Genomic DNA, 18927 nt, shown 5'->3' with positions numbered 1-18927 from the left:
TGCAGACAGGTCTATCTTTTCCCCCCAAGCACGGTCATTGCAAAACTCAAACACGGAGCCTGCTCAGTGTTAACTCGATCGGCACCAGCCTTCGGAACCTCGATCCCTGTCAGTACGTGCAGGATCCTGGAGAGGGGGCTCACACAACTATTTCCCCTCGGACAGCAACAGCCTTGGATTACACTCTGGCACTTTAGGATAGAGATTCTCTCCTGCGCAGAGTAATTAATTCTGTTCTGTCACACATCATTTTTAGAGAACTTTTAAAGACCTGTGAAAACAGAAAGTAGTAGCCACAGTGGCCATATCACTGCTGTAAAGGTACTTCCCAGCTCCAACTCACTTCAGACTTGCCTGACACGGGTTAGGAAAAAAGTACATGACAGAGGCACAGTCCAGGGAAGACAAGACTGATGCCACAGGAAGCACTCAAAGACTCCAAAGCTTTCTACTCTGTTCTGATGAGGGAATGCATGTGGTGAATTCTATTGGCTTCAGGTTTTGGGTTTTGGGTTTTTTATTTTTAATATATATTTTCTTATTAGAGTAGTGAGATCATCAAATGAAAGAAATTTGGCTTTAAAGTTAAAATTGCATTCTTTCAGGGGTCAGTTTTCATATTTGTGTTTGCTTTTATATCTCAATGGAATTTGAATCATGCACGCTATTTGGGGCTTTACTGAAGGATGACCACAAAGAAACTTTACAGCTGATACAGAAGACAGCAGCTTATCTTGGCAGCGCTCCCAAAAGAGCACAGATAATTCCCATGCTCACCAGTCTGTATTCTGTCAATTGTTTCTATGCAAAATTCAGGCCATTTTTGGCCTTCATGGATCTCCATGTGGGCAAAGTCCAAGCCACAAAGGAATCTCTCACTCTACCCAGATTAGACTAAAAAAGAGCAGTTACATTTAAAGCCTGCTACATGCTTTCCAGTCAAAGAAAGAGATGCTTTTCCCCATGAACTCTCCTGAAAAATTCATACATGGTTCCTTCCCTCAGTATAGACATAAGAGCATTTCACAAAAATACACAACTGAATAGAATAGCCTCACAAATCCTTTGTACCTGTAACAGAATAAACTAGCCTCAATTGAGAACTGAATGAAAAAAGCACCCTCTAGTTCTAATAGTTCAGAAAATAGTTTCACCACTTAATCCCAAACTTAGTGCAGAGTTCAAAAACAAAGATAAATCTATTAGAGCAGGCAGGAAAAATACTGAGATACAAGTCTCTATAGAGATACAGTACAGTCACAAATAGCTTTTAGTACAACCTTCAAGGAGCCTGAATTTTAGAAATTTATGAAAAAAACACTTGCAGCATTTAGAGATATACAGGCCAGTCCTGTTTAACATCTATACTGATGATCTGGACGAGGGGGTCAAGTGCACCCTGAGTCAGTTCACAGATGACACCAAAATGGGTGGGAGTGTTAATCTGCTGGAGTGTAGGAGGGCTCTGCAGAGGGCTCTGGACAGGCTGGATCAGTGGGCCAAGGCCAACAGCATGAGGTTCAACAAGGCCAAGTGCCGGGTCCTGCACTTGGGTCACAACAGCCCCATGCAGTGCTACAGGCTGCGAGCAGAGTGGCTGGAAAGTGGCCTGGCAGAAAAGGACCTGGGGGTGCTGGTCAGCAGCCAGCTGAGCATGAGCCAGCATATGCCCTGGTGGCCAAGAAAGCCAATGGCATTCTGGCCTGGATCAGCAATAACGTGGCAAGCAGGACCAGGGCAGTGATCGCCCCCCTGTAATTGGCACTGGTGAGGCCACACCCCAAATCCTGCGTCCAGTTCTGGGCCACTCACTACAAGAAAGGCAGTGAGGTGCTGGAGTGTGTCCAGAGAAGGGCAACAGACCTGGGAAAGGGTCTGGAGCAAAAGTCTGATGAGGAGCAGCAGCTGAGGGAGCTGGAGCTCTTGAGCTTGGAGAAAAGGAGGCTCAGAGGAGACCTTACTGCTCTCTACAACTATCTGAAAGCAGGCTGTAGCCAGGTAGGGGGCAGTCTTTTTTTCCAATTAACAAGAAACAGCGCAAGAGGCAATGGCCTTAAGGTGTCCCAGGGGAAGTTTAGATTGGGTATTAGGAAAATTTTCTTCACTGAAAGGGTTGTCAAGCACTGGAAAAGGCTGCCCAGGGAAATGACAGAATCACCATTCCTGGAAGTGTTCAAAAACCACACAGACATGGTTTAGGGGTGGGTTAAGGGTTGGACTCCATGATCTTAGAAGTCTTTTCCAACCTTAATGATTCTATGAATATGTTTAGCAAGTCTGAAAAATAAGACACCAGCTACAGCTGGCTCTATCTGCAAAAAGCCCACACATCCAACCCATGGTGAATGCAGGCCAACACCTACGTGTTCCTGGAATGGGCAACTCCAGTGGTCAAGGGACTTAAGTTAGGAAAGTTAGGAAAATGTTGGCCATATGTTAAAGGAACAGAGAATGTGAGCTGCAAAGACAAATTCCAAGAAAAGAGAAAATATACTTAATTTGGTAGCAAAACATTAATGGTAGCAGTATACAGAAGATAAGTCAGAGAAAAGGCAGTGTTTAGGAGGAGAGACTGAAGCATGTGTCATTGATGCAAAGTTTACATAAAATGAGCATGAGAAGTCATCCATAAACAGTTTGATGGCAAGGAAGAGCAAAGATGAAGAGACAGAAGCTAACACAGAAGCTGCAGATCCTCAGGGTAAAGTGAGACCAACAGGAAAAGGCAGGGGGGAAAGAAAATAAAAAAGAGTACCTTTTACCTTTTAGTAAGGACATGAATTAAGCTACAAGAGTAGCAGGGTGTAATGTCACAAGGCTAAATACAAGAGCTCAAGCAAGGAGTTTTTGATTGTTTCTCAAGTGAATGAAGATGAAAAGGGAAAAAAATAAAAAGGATGAATGAACTTTTGACACAAGACTCAGCTTGGAAAAGGTCACCTGTAGGCCTGTGTAGGCATCTGCACAGGTCATGAGGAAAGATTGAATCAGGTCAAACCCAAGGCTTCCCAAATATGGAGATGTACTAGTAGATTCTAGGAAGGCTCTTGGCTCTGAATTGTGTTCCAACCTACCCCTCACAGACGACCTTCTGGGCAAGGCTTATTTACATACCCACATTTTTACCTGAAGGATGTGGGAATGGACATTTTGTGAAGATTCTCCTACTTCCTACTAGGAAGGCAAAGATACATATTTTGTTGTCATGCCACTAATTTCTAAGTTGTTTGAACTGTTTTAATTACTATATACACACCAAGAGTTTATGGTAAACGCTGAAAAATATACACAGTGCTTTACTGCATTTAGAATATGCACTTATTGGGACATTGAGGTGTTACCGCACTCAATTGAAGTTCAACGTGTTCTTTCAAATAATTTCATTAACAATACTTAATTTTTAATCCAGACCTGTAACAAACTTAGAGGACTCTCTCATTTTGTCTTTTTAAGTTACAGTAATAAACGACTAACAGAGCAATATGTCCTTGCTATCACATACAATAATTATCCGAAACAAAGTTTCTGAATTATGCTATCGCAATCTTAAAGATTTGTTGGGTTCTGCCTAATCTTCACAATACACCTTTGGGTAAGCCTGGGAAATTATCCTTGTAAACTAAAAGCAACAATCCTGCAACCACATCTGCATCTGGGGACCTTTTCCTACAGGTGAATGTTTGAATGCTACCAGGGAATAATTGCAGTTGAGAGGAGTTACACTTAATAACCTCAATGAACTTTCTTCCGATCTGTCTCTTTTTAACTATGCAGCCTGTAGTTTAGGGATCTGTTATTAAAAAAATAATTAATCAGTGTTGGATGCTGCACTTCTACATGAAAAGCCAAGATTAACACATTGAGTCAACAACTTCTATTTTGAAATAGTTTAATTCTCTAAGGAGATGACTGCTTTCCCCAAATGATGCAGACATGTCTGCTGTTGTCTGGGCCAATTCAGAGGCTTGTTATTCACTACTCGGTTGATTTCAAAATCAGACTACCCCTTCAGAAAGTTGCAGAGACTATGACATCACATTTATGATAATTTATTGCACAATTACAGTGGCTACATCCCTGGATTCTATTTCGTGGGAAAGCATGTTTCTACTACAGTCTCAACGACTTTCTTGGCTTACGCCTGTTGACAGAATCACAAGTTTTGGTATAAAGCTTAGCCTGATTTTTTCCTAACACCATAAAGGTGTTTAATAGCAACTCAAGGCTGCATAGTTCAATTGCCTAGAGAAATATTTGCACTTTAAATTGAGACTTACTGAAGTTTCACAAGCAACTCAGAAGCGCTGCTTAACAATTTGCTAAAAATCATACAACACTCACCAGATTTCCCTTTGGTACTACTTATGTCTTCTTAAAGAAACAAAACGCCCAATATCCTTTGAGGAGGCCAGATTGTCATCGCCTCAGATGAACGACAATAATGCAATCACTGAAATTCAATGCAACAGCATCATTTAATAGCCTCAAGTTCAAATGAAAAGGTTTGTGCACCACCGTGATGTTTATTGACTGGAACTGATAAAGTAGTACTGTGGAACATTACAAGACAACTTAAGGTAATGCAAATGACTGAAAAATTGGGTTTCATTATGCTTTGGTCAGTGTTATCTTCATTCTAACCAAGACACTTTATATTACAAGCTTAAATTAAAAGACAATAGTAGACAGGTCTGTAATGCTATAATTACAGGACCCAACCCTTACGTTTTTGCTTCTGATTCAGCAAAACTTTCACCACACAGCGTACAAAAGACACAAAAGTATTTTCTACATTATTTAACATGGTATTTATTTGAACACGTACTCTTAAGTTTTGAGAAATCCAAAGCATGTGCAACAAACAGATAAAATAAAAATATTTTCATGCAATTGTTTCCACATTCAGTTTCCACATGGTACAGTGTTATTAAGAACCAGGTTGCCATCATTTTAGACTAGAATATATTATAAACAGGATACTGCCTTCTATCATACTTCTTTCTTTCCAATTCCCTAGCATTGTACATTACCAAATCACACCCCCAAGAAAATTACTTTCTTACTCCAAATACAGGAAACTCATTTCAACCCCAACCATAGAAACAGTAACTCCTCCCACTATTGTGGGAAAAAAATATAAATGCTTTAGTACACACAAGCAAACAGTGTAAGTAGGCAATGATAACAGAAAGGGTATCCAACCTAATCAACTTCCAAGATGAGCTACCAGGTTCAAAATCCCTCTAACTTATCTTTTGGAGGAACTTCATGCTTTCTTTCACTGACTGGATAAAATGGCACAAGGGAAAAGCCCATGTCTCTGTGCACATGGAAACTGGAACATGAGGCATTCCTACTGCACAGAACAGCAGGGTTCTTCTGCCTCAACTGTCTTTTCTGAAATTTACTTTAGACTAGAGTAACATTCTGTTGCTTTGTCATACTGGCACAACTTACAAAATGTTTTTGTTAGTTATTTTTTCTAGATCATAGACATTATGCTTTCCATGCTATACACAACACCGTCAAGAAAATCAAGGTAAGTTGTAACTGGGGAAAAGAAGGTGCTCACTCTTCTTTTTTACAAGAAAGCACGATGAAGTCAGCATAACACCGAGGCTGTTCTTACCTCATCTAATCTGTCCTAAATATATTTGACTTATTCTCGCCTTTGTGGCATCTTAGGAGGAAGAATCGGAGACAGGAGTGAGGAGGTACCGATGGATAGGACGGTACAAATGCAAAGTTGCCAAAACAAGGACTGGATCTTTCCTGTGTTGTCTCCATTTACCAAGTTAAGTCCATTTAACAGTTCCACATGCAGTTGCAGTGTAGGAGCTGTACTGTTCAGCACACTGTGAGGCTGGTCTATCACGATTCAGGATGAATCTTCCCCATAAAGGACAGAAACCAGCAAAGAGAGTGTGAATGCAACAGGTGAAGTGGGGAGTCTCTGTGGGTGTTAGCTGTGTCTTCCATGCTTCAGTCTGGAGTCACAGCAAATTCAAAAATAAAATGAAGGATTTTTCAAAGCTTAGAAATAGGAATAGCAATATGAAAAGTGAGGGTGATACACTCCTATTTTGCAGCTTTTACAAATATGGTCTAAGAGGTCCGTCAGGCTGATGGAGGCAGACCACGTGTCCCTAAGTACCCTGTGTTATCTCCCTGCCTTGCAGTGAAAGAATCCAAAAAATGAGCAAAGCCCTAATGTAAGACCAGACAGAGCTTCTCACAAGTGACTGGTTAAATGGCAGACTGTGTGTATCTCAGCACTGTATGTACACGCAAAGCATGAGAGAGAGAAAAGAGGTGACACCAACAGCAGCAAGACTTGAGGCAACCTAGTTGCTACTGTTATTAACTTCAGAGGCTCATAATCCCACTGTTTATACTCTGCTTTTATCATCTGCTACCATTCACCTGCTGGTCCTGATCAGCCGAGTAGCTCCATCAGTTTAGAAGATAGCAAAGACAAGGAAATCAGCTGGCCACAGAAGCACGCAGTAAGCAGCTTATCCAACCTGTACACAAGTGAATTAGCTTCCCAAGCACACTGCCAGAGAGACCCCCCCACACACACATTCATAAACACAATTTCAATTTGGAAAGGTGCCAGGAGTAAAATGTTTGTTTACTGCAGGCAGGAAGAGCTACCTATGATTCAGACATTAGGAAGTGACAGGAAGGACTAAATTATGCAATTTAAAAGTAGGAAAATAAACACAAAAGAGTTGCAATGAGAGGAAGAAGGAGAAGGAAAGGACAAAGAGACGCAAGTTTTGGATCTTCTCTCTCACTTGTGCAGGGCTGAAGCCATTCATTGCAGCAGGAGGCCCCTGTAGGATTTCTTCACCTTTTAACCCTCATCCTAGAGCCCCTAGCCAGGGACTTTCCTCCTTAGCACTGAGTAAGAAACATCTGTCCAGCTCAGTCTCCAAGCTGGAAAGGACAGATCACAGCCTTCCTTATTCCCTATTTTGTTTAAGCAGAGCGAGATTTCAGAGAAGAGCATTCCATCCCTTTAAACAACAGCTCCCAGAAGCAAAGGATTGACAAAAAGAAGGCTCATTTTCCAGCCAGCTAAGGGAGGCAGGAACATACTTCAGCTCTGTCGGATGCTGGTTGCAGAGACTGACAGGAAAACCTCTTCCCGTAAGCAGAAAGCAGGAGAAGCACTCCCATGGGAATAGCACTGCCTTCCCAGCAGCTGTTGGAAGCAATCGAGCATCTCAGCAGTGCTGCTTACCACTCTGCACCTCCCATCCACAGTTTGGCAGATCCCACCAAAAGTTTAGTTTCTTAAACTGCAGTAATAGCTGTGCATAATTAACATGCCCATTTCCAAGGCTAAAAACAGTATACCAGCAGGTTTGAATCACAGCAAGTTATGGTTGTACTGTAAGGAAAGTCCACCAAAGGACACTATCTAATTTATGTAATGATCGTGGTGCCTCCCTCACACAATCAGCAAAGACCTTCCTGACACTCTCTTTATAAATCAGACAATAAATTCCTGCTCCCTTTTTTTTTTTTTTTCCCACGGAGCTACAGAGATTCACAGAGAAACAGAGCCATCAAATCAAGGAAAAATGCAAAGGACTGTGAATTAATTTAGCACTGAAGCACACACCACAGCAGAAAACTCTGTAGTTACTTGTCCTGGGACAAAATTACCCTGGGACGAAACCAGGGTTATGTTTCCCAATTTACACTAATGAGTCATTTGAATGCTACTCTTCACTTTAGATTTCCCCCCTGCCCCATTTCTCTCTTCCCCTCTCCAAAACTTCACAAAAATCAAAACCAGGGTTTATCTTAGTAAAGACTCCTGAGTGCATGTAAGTGTGTTTTCTCTGCCAATAGACCTTCAGTAGTGAAGAGTAACTTAAGTTCTTTCTCACAGTGCTGACAAGCTTATGCAATTTAACTTCATTTGTGCACACAGACAACTGTATTAGATAGGTCATAACTAAGAGCGTGACATGACCTCAGCTTTGAGCTTTAAGAGCATTATTTCACACTGAGTAACAAGTCATTAGACTGCAAAACTTACTCACATGCCATGATGCAAATAATTTCAGCAGTAACAGCACACAAACAGTGAATGGAGATGCATTAGGACATGCAAGATTCAGGAAGATACAGTTACTGATATTTTGCACTTATTGAAGTTATCTCCCCTAGAAACAGGAAAGGATTTTGTAAACAACAAGTTTATCTAATGCCACCACGAGAACATCACCCAGCATAACACATTATCGAAAGAAGAAACATTTCTTTAAGGGAGAGCACCACAAGAAATCATGGAATTACACAACAAGTGACAGATTCAAAAGGGGTACGTTTCTGTCAGTTTGTGGCTTAAACATCAAATTAAATTCATATAGATCACTACTTTCTAGGAAAGCAGAATTGCCAGATGGCATCACACCCATAGCCTACCTCTGACACTTCCTTCACGTCGGCAGAATGAGGAAAAGACTGGATCACATAAGTGAACCACAGGAACTGGTTACAACTCGACACTTTAGAAGTCTCCTCTTATCACACCCCAGACCTCCAAGCACTCATGTTTACAGCTGGGGGATTCTCTCCAAGCCTCCCCGGAATCTCCTGCATTCCCAATGTGGATACCACATGGCAGAGCGTTCCACTGCCTCATCTGTCCTGGGAAACACAAGTTTCTTGTGTTTCAAACTGCACTGCAAACCCTCCCCCCCACACTTTCTCCTTGTCTCTTTTTCTTTCTTTTTTTTTTAATTAAACCATGCAAGGACAAATTGTGAATTCAGATCAAATCCATATATAACTTTGACATCCTCTTTCTTGGTTTTTTCACAGACCAATCCCTGTAATAATCATTAGGAGCACCAAATAAATTATCCCCACCATCTCTTTCCTAATACGCTCCTTGCTTTTCAGTGTTAAAAGGGGCTGACTTGCTGCCAGTATTTTACCATATTTTTAAGGATCACAGATATTCATATTCCTTTTTTTTAAAAATCATAAATGTTTGCTAGATTCTGTATATGGACTTTGGAGTTCATTGAGATAAGGGACTGTTCACATGCTCTACACTGACTGGTTTCCAAAAGCAGTCCTTTCAAAGCAGCAATCATCCCTGCACCATCCCAAAAGCAGGCACAGCTTCCCTACTACATCTGATCCTGCTTAAGAATCTACATGGAAACACAAACGTCAGAAAACTGTAACAGAAACATGCATTAAGTGTGAATGGGAACATTTGTCTAGCACATTACGTGACTCAGTGCAGTTATTCTTCATACAAAGGGAAAATGACAAACTGACACACAATTTTTGGAATTGCTTCTTTTTATTTTTTTTTTATAAATGGGTATTATTCCACTTTGAAACCTAAAATCCATTTTTCATCTGATATCATGTGTTTATTTACCCTTATAATAACTCTCCCAAATGGACTGTAATTCTTATGCGTTGATTGCATCAAAGGTCTGTTTGAAGGCAAGGGTATTAACTGTGTTTGAATAGCTTCCTGTATTCTTACTCCATACCCCAAATCTAATCCTGTGAACTCCTACTGTCAGCAATAAACACCTACAGAGGGTTTATTTTGTTTTTAAATCCCAAGCCCCGGACAACACAGAAAAATAACCCAAAATCTAATTTTGCGTTGATTTTCTTTTTTCCCCCCTTTTCCCTTTGAGGCAGAAATACTGAAGAGCCTGCCAGTAGCTGTGGCCCCAGAGAGAGGAGCAGGAGGAGCACGCTGGCCTGCACTACTGAAACCCATCACATTCCTCCCGGGGTGGAGACAGGCTCACCCGGAGCAAGGCAGGCAGCAGATCTGCCATCACCCTGCCCCAAGGCTGGCTGTGCTGGGAAGTGGGTGGGGAACCAGATTTACTTTGTGACAGCCACTATCTCCACTGCCACGAAGGGTTTATCTGGCGTTGTTTTCACTTATAAAGCAGCAGAACAACCCACATGCGACAAGTGAGCTGGCTGGAAAACTCTTGTGTGGGAAACAGGCAAAGGGACAAGCTTGCTTTTCTCCTGCTAGGCAAGGTTTTATCCCAATCCCCAGCTGCCATCCCCAGCCTTGCCTGCACATCACCCCACACCAAGATTCCTCATCCTGGCTGGCCAGCGTGTGGCAGAAGACAAAAATTACCTCCTTTTATAAATTGCAGAGAAGGCAAAGCTTTCTCCTGGCTTCCTAGAAATTCTCAGAGAAAAGAACAAGCACATCTCCTGAAAAACCATAGTTGTTTTTAAACCACTCTGCCAATAAACTGCTGTACAAAATAAAAACGAGCACAAGCTTTTCATTTAATTCACTTCTTGACATGGGGCCTAAGCTCAGCTATCCAGAACTGACAAGCTGGTATTGTAACTTGGCACAGCTTCCTAGCCAAAGTATTGCCTCTTTTTCATGGTATGTTTTTAAACAGAATTATTTGCATTATGTACAGATATTATTTATAATGATACACAAGCCATATGGACATAACTGCCTGACATTTTTAATTACATATTATTATGCTACCAGCTCCAAGAGAGACAACTCTCATGCTGTCATTTACCCCAAACAACTGCTATTTACCAGAAAAAAAAAAAAGGGGGGGAAGAAAAATGTGTCACCTTAACCTCAGGGAGTTAAATCCTAAAGTTGTAATTCTGGGACATAAAATGCAATTAAATATATTCCTTCTTCTCAGTTAGAAAAACAAAAACATACAAAGAAAAAGCAGGTTAGAGAGTTCAACAGTTAATTCAGTCTCTTTCATCTCACAGAAAGTTACCTTATAAACATTTCCCTGCTGGATTCTGCCAAAGAGACAGGCAGATACTACGTAACATAAGATTGCTTTTTACAACTAAAAGCAGTATGGCACGTTTCAAAGAGCTTCAAAAATTCATCAGAAGAAACAAAACCTTTGTCAACAGTTGGAAGCAAATACAAGTACAAAAAACATACTATGAAACCTTTTATTGGAAGCCAGGGGTGCTTTTTAAAGAAAAAAGAAATACAACAAGCATATTTCAGTGAACAATATTTACAAAGCTAACATTATTTTTGCAACTATGAATATTTTTTCTAAGGCAAACAAGCCACAGAATTCATAAAAGAACCACTGCAATAGCCTAATCAAGAACTGATAAAGGGAGAGTTGAGAATAAACAATATTTTACTGCAGTTGGGAGACAGTGGAATCCTCCCTCCCCACCTCCCCCCCCCCCAAAAAAAAAACCCAACACCAAACCAAAAAAACCCTACAGTACTGCCTTAGAACTAGTTGTTTGTACATATGAGGAGCTGAATTCCCATTAGAGTCCCTGAAACAGCAGCAAATCACACTGGCCTACAATATTCCCCTGTACACAACACATACCTGCCTTGACAAGATTATCCCTTTCTGTCTGATCTTTCAGCCTGCCTTGCTCAAGTCATTTGCATGACATAAGGTCTGTCCCTCCTAATGAAATACTGCCATGAAATTGCAACAGGTGAAATTGCTTCTATTGGCAATAAAATGATTAGTCATTGAAGCACAGAAAATTTCAAGGTCATTTTGAAAAGGTCTCAAGAAGTCTGTCACAGTAACACTACAGAAGCGGGGATGAAAAAAATAAGGAGGTGTATCTTTGCTTCACATTTATTTGCTCTACATCAAAACAAAACTTGCACCTCATCAGTTGTACTCCCCTGCTTGATTTAAGAAAATATTTCACCCAATATATTTTGGTGACGTCTATTTTTAGACTAGAAAAAGGTGACAGCAAGACTGAAGAAGTATAAGATAGCCAAGCCAGAGCCACCTACAATACACAAATTTATTCTTTCCCTTAAAATTACTACATTTTGAATCACTGATATTCCTTCATTTTTTTGCCAAGCTTTCTGTCAGAGCCATAAACCAAATTTAATGGGAAATAAATGTTTTCTAAATGTCTATAGAAGATACATTTAATTCCGATTATCTGATCCAGAAGTTATATCAAAAAAACACAACCCCCCCCCCATGCCTCAGAAACGATCAAACCATCATTCCAAGAGTTTTAAAATTTAAAGAGAAAAGAGGACACTTGAAAGAGTTCTGTTTGTCACTTTCCTCTCTCTAAATAAAGGACTGTTGAATACCAAAAAAGATCAATGAAAATGGAAGGATTACCTCTCAGCTGAAAGAGTGATCTGGTCAACCAAAGGCTTCCAGAATTGGTGTTCATTTTGGCAGTCAAGGCCTACACTTTTTTAAGCTAAACTGTCCAATAAAACATTCATTTTTCAATACATCCAATTCACTTTTCACACATCTGCTTGGGGCTTATGATTGACTAAGAGGCGTGCAAAACAAGCTCATCTGTGTATAACTGGAAGTCAAATTCATGGTATTTCATTATTTCCTCTGCTTAGTACATGTGTTGCTTATACTGAATTATTCAATGCTGCAAGACCTTGTGCATTCATGGAGGAGCAGCCACTATGCAGCACCAAGAAAATGGAAGACATCAGTTTGCTTTTCCACTTCCTCTCACTGCTCCCTGTTAGTTCCTCATTGAACTGTAATCCCCTGTGATTAGCTGCACCAAATCTTATTAGCACACCTATCAAAATACAGCAGCATAGTGAAAGGATATCCATAAGCTGCTATACATCCAATTGTGAACCATCTTCGACATCACAAAGAGTCAGAAGTTGACTATTTCCTCATTTCTCAGCTATCGTGGTCCCAAATTAAGGGTTATTATTTAGCAGTTGCTAAGAAAAATTTTTCACATCATTTACCATATTTAGAATATCTGCCTTATTTCATATGTCCAGTAGTTCACCTGCACTTCAAGAGGAAAAGGACAATATCTGTTACCTACACCTCCAACTTTCCTATCTGCACCAAGCAGAGAAAGCATCCAAGCAGTCCAAGTACTGTCTGACCATACAAGCTGAGAAACATTTAAATTAACAGTATCCATCAGTGTGGTATACTACATAAAAGTTAAAATAACTAGTGGAAGGTAATCATGCTACACATATATTAGACTTCTTAATCTGTTTTATACACTGTTGCCTGCTCTTACCTGCTGAAACCATTCCCAGGGAGCTGATTCAGAGCACAGGTCAAGCATTAACAGTGCTGTAGCTCTGGCAGCAAAGTCAACACCAGCTGCTGATGCGCTCTCAAAGATCACAAATACTTGTACAGTGAGTTCCACACTTCTCATGTGAGACACCCAAACAGCAAGTTTAGGGGGTAGGTATAACCCTCTATATACCAGAGACTGATTCAGCATCTTCAGTTGGCACACAAAACAATGCAACTTCCTTCTACAATCAACAAAAACACTGTGTTTAGCCATGCTTTGAACTTCATGGTTTTCGGTTTACTAACCCATGTTTGAAAAGATCAAAAGTCAAACTGCTGTTTTCTGACTAGTGCACAGCAGAAGGGGAGGGGCAGACTTCCTTCCAGAAGGAAAGTTTTCTGCACAAACACCAATTCCTGCAAGGTCTTCAGCAACTCCTGGAGTAGCACAAGCACAATCACGTTCAGAACATTAAGATGTCACATAATGGTACTTGATTACACATCTGTCTTGAGTTAACTTAACTTGACCCAGCTCCACAGGGACAGCACTGAATGATGTCAAACTAGCTCATCTTGTTTCTTTCTCCTGTAAACCAACCGGATTGTTAAATTTGCTCACTATGCTGATGAAAGATCACAAAAAAAAGCTTTAACACAAACAGGTGTCTTCCAGAAAAAGGGCCTTTGTCAGGCACTGCAGCTTTTACCAAATTACAACTATTCTGCTGAATAAAACATTTCTTAACACCATTACATATCTTAGCACATTTAAGTATTACTCAAGACAGAAGAGGCACCTATGTGATTAGTGCCAAAGAGCAACTGCCAAATAAACCACAGCAAAATATTCCACTTCTGTACCCATACTGTCTGAGCCTCTATTTCAAACATCAATAACTAAGCTTAACAGTCTGGCACTTTTCAAGTCTCTGTCTATGACTGAAAAGATTAGAAAGTCAGAAGATACTATTTGTAGCCTTGTCTGAATTACATCACTGCCCCTTATGTCCTAGGGAGCTCAGGCCTATTTCTCATTTTTACACTCTTTGCTTTTAAATAATTAAATGCACAATCAATAGGAATAGTCAAATAACCACAGGATTTTTAGTAACAATTACATCAAAATTGATTCCTAATTTACTTTCAAAAACATCTTAAGAACTCTCAGAAGTGCAGGGAAGTCTTCTAGATACAGAAAAATCTGAACCAACTTACCCCAAAAAGTGTTTAGTCTATGCAGGATATTTTTGATGGAGTTTTACCTTTTATCAAATAAAATGTATTTTACTCTAAGTAGGACACATTAGAATCACAGAATTGTTAGAGTTGGAAGGGAGATAGTCTAGTCCAACCCCCCTGCCAAGGCAGGGTCACCTGGAGCAGGTGATGCAGGAACACGTCCAGGTGGGTTTGGAATGTCTCCAGAGAGGGAGACTCCATAACCTCTCTGGGCAGCCTGTTCCAGTGCTCTACCACCCTCAAGGTTAATAAGTTCTTCCTCATGTTGAGGTGAAACTTCTTGTGTTTTAGTTTATGACCATTGCTCCTTGCCCTGAAAAGTGTCTGGCACCATCCCCTTGGCACCTGCCTTCGAGATATTTATGTGCATTAATGAGATCCCCTCAGAATACTGAGAATTATTATATTACCTCAGAGGACTTTCTACAAACTGGTTTCATAAACCAACCATCAACGCTAAGACCCTGATTCTAAGCACATCCAGTTGTCATACTGAGCCCTAGTCTACCCCAGACAAAAGTGTAGTAGTTCTAGGAGAGAATTTAAGACTTATTCCCATTCACGCCAGCTCTTCTCCCTTGCTTTACCAAGGACAGCTGTGTTTAAATATCTGGTGGTTTCATAGCATAATGGCAGTAAAAAACCCTCTATGCTGCTACCACAAAGAATCAGCTATTTTAACTGGCACGTGCACAGCAGAACTGCAACGTAGCAGAAAACCACGAAGCCAAGGCTTACTATCACTTCATAAAGGACAGATGGGGAGAAACGGGCTTTCCAACTACATCCTTAAAAATAAGGGGACCAGAGCAGAAAAAGTACAGCAGGTAAAGCACGTAAATGTTTGCAAAGTTGAAGGCAACAGAACAAGGGAAGAAAGGAAAACATATAAGAGGCTAGCAGAAGCTGTGAAATCTAGCACTCCTCCATCCCTCTGCACAAACAAGTTCTTTCAGGCACTCGTGCAACCACAGCAGAGGCTGTGGAGACCTGTGCTGGATTTAGTCCCAGCTCCCTTCCCCTTCTCCTCCACTAAATCCACATCCCCATCTTGGACCCCCAGCTGGCACCAAAAGTTACCTGTACTTTCCTCAGAGATCTGCTGCTGGAAGCAGCCACTCTATTCCATCAAACTGTTCTGAATACCAGCTCCGGGGAACCAACAGCAGGTGCCAATGGCTATCAGAACATTAATTCATACCAAAAACACATGAATGAGGCATGAGAATAGAACTCCCTTTAAGGAGGGAAACAGACATTGACATTAAGGCATACATTAAAGGAAATCTGACTTTTCCACCTGCAGGACAGGGTTGGTTGGAGATTTTTTCTTTTTTTAGCCTCAAAATGAGTGTAAGCCAGCTTTAATACCACGTCCCACTGTTTCAAACTAAAAACTGAAGTCCCTGTGAAACACATGCCTATGTACTAGCTTCAAAGTGCTCCTTTACGCCCTTCCTAAGAACTGAAACCACATTTAACTGCGATTTCAGACTTTTTATCTCCCTTTCCAGATGGTAACCTGGGTCTGCCCCAACACTTGCATGCAAAAACTAATAGAGCGTGAAGCTACAATTTTCCATATATACATGTGAGAAGTATGCGTTGCAGAAAAGCCATTTCCTATCGAAATCACTTTCCCATCTTTTCATCTGGTGCAGCCCCTTGAAATATCACCACTATAAAATATGGCTTTAAAAAAAACACAGCGCTCTCTCTCTCTCTCTCTCTCTCTCTCCTGTGCCTTCGCTTAAGCGTAGAATTACAGAGAGCACAGGCCAACCCTTCAGTCAGTGCACTCAGCTAAAGTTCATCGTCTTAAGGACGTCAACTTTTTGTTTGTTCAAAGACGGCGACCAGAATGTCAAGGTCACTTTTAGGTCTTTGAAGTGAGCGTGAACCTCCAGCCTACAACCGACCTGGCACTACGGATGAGCAGGAGGAATGTTACTTGAAGTCCTCCTCTAAACAGCACCTTCCTTTTATACACGCAGAAAACAGTCCAAAACAACGTGCAAGATTTAAACTCAGGACCTTATGGCCTACAATGCATGAAGATGATAAACCAAGTCATGTTCATATCAGCTTTCCATATTATCACTCTGCCTCCTCAAAAAGCAGGTCCCCCTTTTCAAGTGAAAATTAAGGATTTACCTCTTTCGGACAGGGAAACACTTGACCAATGCTGTAGTGAGGGTTATCCCCTCAAAGGTTCTGTGTGATTCCAGTATGGAAGCACAGCTATAAATACACTGAAGGGACAGCTACACGGAAAGAAAGCTGGCATATTTAGGGATTGATTTATGGGATTGATTTAGGAGGGCAAACTCTTGCTTACAACTCTGTTCGTTAACAGACAGCACAACTGTACAGGATTTAGAGTCTGAGTGGGAAATTTTTTCAAACTTCTAAAAAACATTAATGCCTAATTCCTACATGCTGGTAAAGAGGCATCCTGTGAATACACAAATAGACACGGAGAGCTGGCCAAAAATACAGTCCATGTCCAATTCAGCAGGGAAGCAGAACCCTGCTATGTCCCGTCAGGATGTTCCCTTTGCAAGTCTGATCCTGTGTCCTTCGCACAAACAGGACTCTTGCCATTGGGAACCAGAGAGTGAGCTATCCCAAATATTATTTTTTAATTTAAACAGAGTCTCATTTCACCAGTTTCCTGGCACTTAAAAAAAACACACGTCCATAAGAGCAACAGTTCATCGAGAAGTGGCTGCTAATCACTAACAGATGAAAACAACATGGTCACGTTAAGACCCGTAATTCACAGATTCTCAAACAAATCTGAAAGTTTAGCTGCTTAAAAGGGAAAAAAAAAAAAAAAAAAAAAAAACCAACAACCAACACTGGAAAAAGAAAAAAGAAAAGAAAAAAAAAAAAAAAGAAGGCCCAACATTTTGTCCCAATTACACGGATGCCGCGAAGCGAGCCGGGCGCCAATGGGAAAGGGCTCAGCCAGCAGCGATGACTCCTGGCATCACCCATCCCTCCTACGTGACCTGACAGCCTCCCCGGCGGCCCCGCAGCTCCACTGTGCCCTGTCACGGAATCTGCCCGCTCAGCAAACGCGCTCCATTTTCCTGCCAGGAGCGCGGTGTCCGCTCCGCTGCAGCCCCTGCGAGCGCAGCCACTGCCGAGCAACAGCGGGAACAGCTTCGGGAGAAGAGACAGGCATTTCTCTTACAACTCCCTCCGCCTTCTTCCCGGTGCGGAGAACAAGGGCAGAGCTCCCCCCCGGCCCCAGCGGGAGCGCTCCCGGGACATCCTCGGCTCCCGCCGTCTCCGAGCCGACAGCCCCGGCTGCGATCCCGCCGGGAGCGGCTCCCGAGTGCCGGGGCGCCCCCCACCCTCCCTGTGATCGGGCACCACCACCGGCACGGCAAGTGTTTACGTTTAAAAATACATATAGACCGAGCCCCGGATCCACAGGGAAGAGGGGGGAAAACTCCGCCCCCCTCCCTGCTCCCGACTCCCTCGGAAAGGCGATAAAAAGCTGGGCTGGAAACATCTGACCGCTCAGCGCCCCTTTTTATAAGGGAAAAAAAAAAAACGAAGGGAGAGGAAAAAAAAGGAAAGTAGGGAAATAAATAAAAAAAAAAAAAGGGGGGGGGGAAATAAAGGTTGGGGAAGCCGGACGGGACGCGCCGGGCAGAAGTCCCGGCTGGAACAGGGAGGCGGCCGGGAGGGAGAGCGGCTGGCCCGGGCCCGGCCGGCAGGGACCGCGCGGGGAGGCCGGGCCGGGCCGGGCGGGAGGCGAGCGCGGAGTCCCCCGGGAGACAAGCGGGGAAAGGAGGGTGAGAAGAAGGGGGAGCGCGGCCCGCGAGTGGGAGAGGGCACTCACGTAGCGTTTCAACTTCTTCTCCGGCGGGGACTTTCGGAGCCAGCCCGAGCAGACCACCTCCCCGCCGCTCATGGCTGCGCCGCTGCCCGCCCGGGCGCTCCCTCCTTCTCCTTCTCCTCCTTCTCCTCAGGCAGCGGCGACGGCACCGGCGCCCGGGCCGAGGGAGCCCCGATCCGCGGCGGCGGCAGCAGCACCGCGCCCGCCCCGGCCTCCCGGGGCTGCGGGGCGAGGGGCGGGACGGGGTGCGGGGTGTGTGTGTGCCTGTCTCTCTCGGACAACAACCCGCCGGAGCGGAGCGGCGAGAGGGGCTGAGGCGGGAGGGTCCCCCCTTCCTCCTCCTCCTCCTCGCCGCCGCCGCCGAGTCACACGGACATCGGGAGCGACGACAGGGGCGGCCGCCGCCCCGCCGCAACTTCGGCGTCCCAGGGCAGGATCCAGGATCCAGCCACCGCCCCGCGCCGGTGGCACCGCCCCCGCGCCCCGCCGGGACCCTCCCGCTGGGAACGGCCTCGGGGGGCTCCGCTCCCCTTCCTCCCCTCGCCCCGCCGAGCTCAGCGCCGGCCGCCGCGGCTCCACGGGCTCGCTCCTTCCCCTTCCCTTGCTTCCTCCTCCCCCTGCGCCCGGGAGGAGGGGATCGACCAGCGCTGCTGCCTTCCCTCCCTCGCCTTGCCCTGCGCGGGGAGTGGCGGGGCGGTGGTCTCGCCTCGGGCTTGGGGCCGTGGCCGGGGGCTTGGTCCGCTCCCTCCCGGCCAGCGAGGGAGG

General features: G+C 43.5%; 1 protein-coding gene across 3 annotated transcripts in view; it reads right to left on the bottom strand.

Moving 5' to 3' along the window:
- The window catches only part of GAB1 (GRB2 associated binding protein 1), a 100701-nt gene extending 82109 nt beyond the window's left edge, over positions 1-18592 (bottom strand). Inside the window, exon 1 of one of the 3 annotated variants that reach the window (XM_032685372.1) lies at positions 18166-18592. In XM_032685372.1, coding sequence (XP_032541263.1) covers positions 18166-18237 — 72 coding nt within the window. In that variant the 5' untranslated portion in view covers positions 18238-18592. The remainder of the gene's footprint in view (positions 1-18165) is intronic. The other 2 variants (XM_032685375.1, XM_032685376.1) reach the window with 2 other exon arrangements.
- Positions 18593-18927: the final 335 nt, after the last annotated feature.

This window comes from Chiroxiphia lanceolata, chromosome 4 (genome assembly GCF_009829145.1).
Source record: "Chiroxiphia lanceolata isolate bChiLan1 chromosome 4, bChiLan1.pri, whole genome shotgun sequence".
Taxonomy (NCBI): domain Eukaryota; kingdom Metazoa; phylum Chordata; class Aves; order Passeriformes; family Pipridae; genus Chiroxiphia; species Chiroxiphia lanceolata.
The sequence above is the reverse complement of the archived record's forward strand: the minus strand, read 5'-3'. Positions and strand labels throughout refer to the sequence as shown.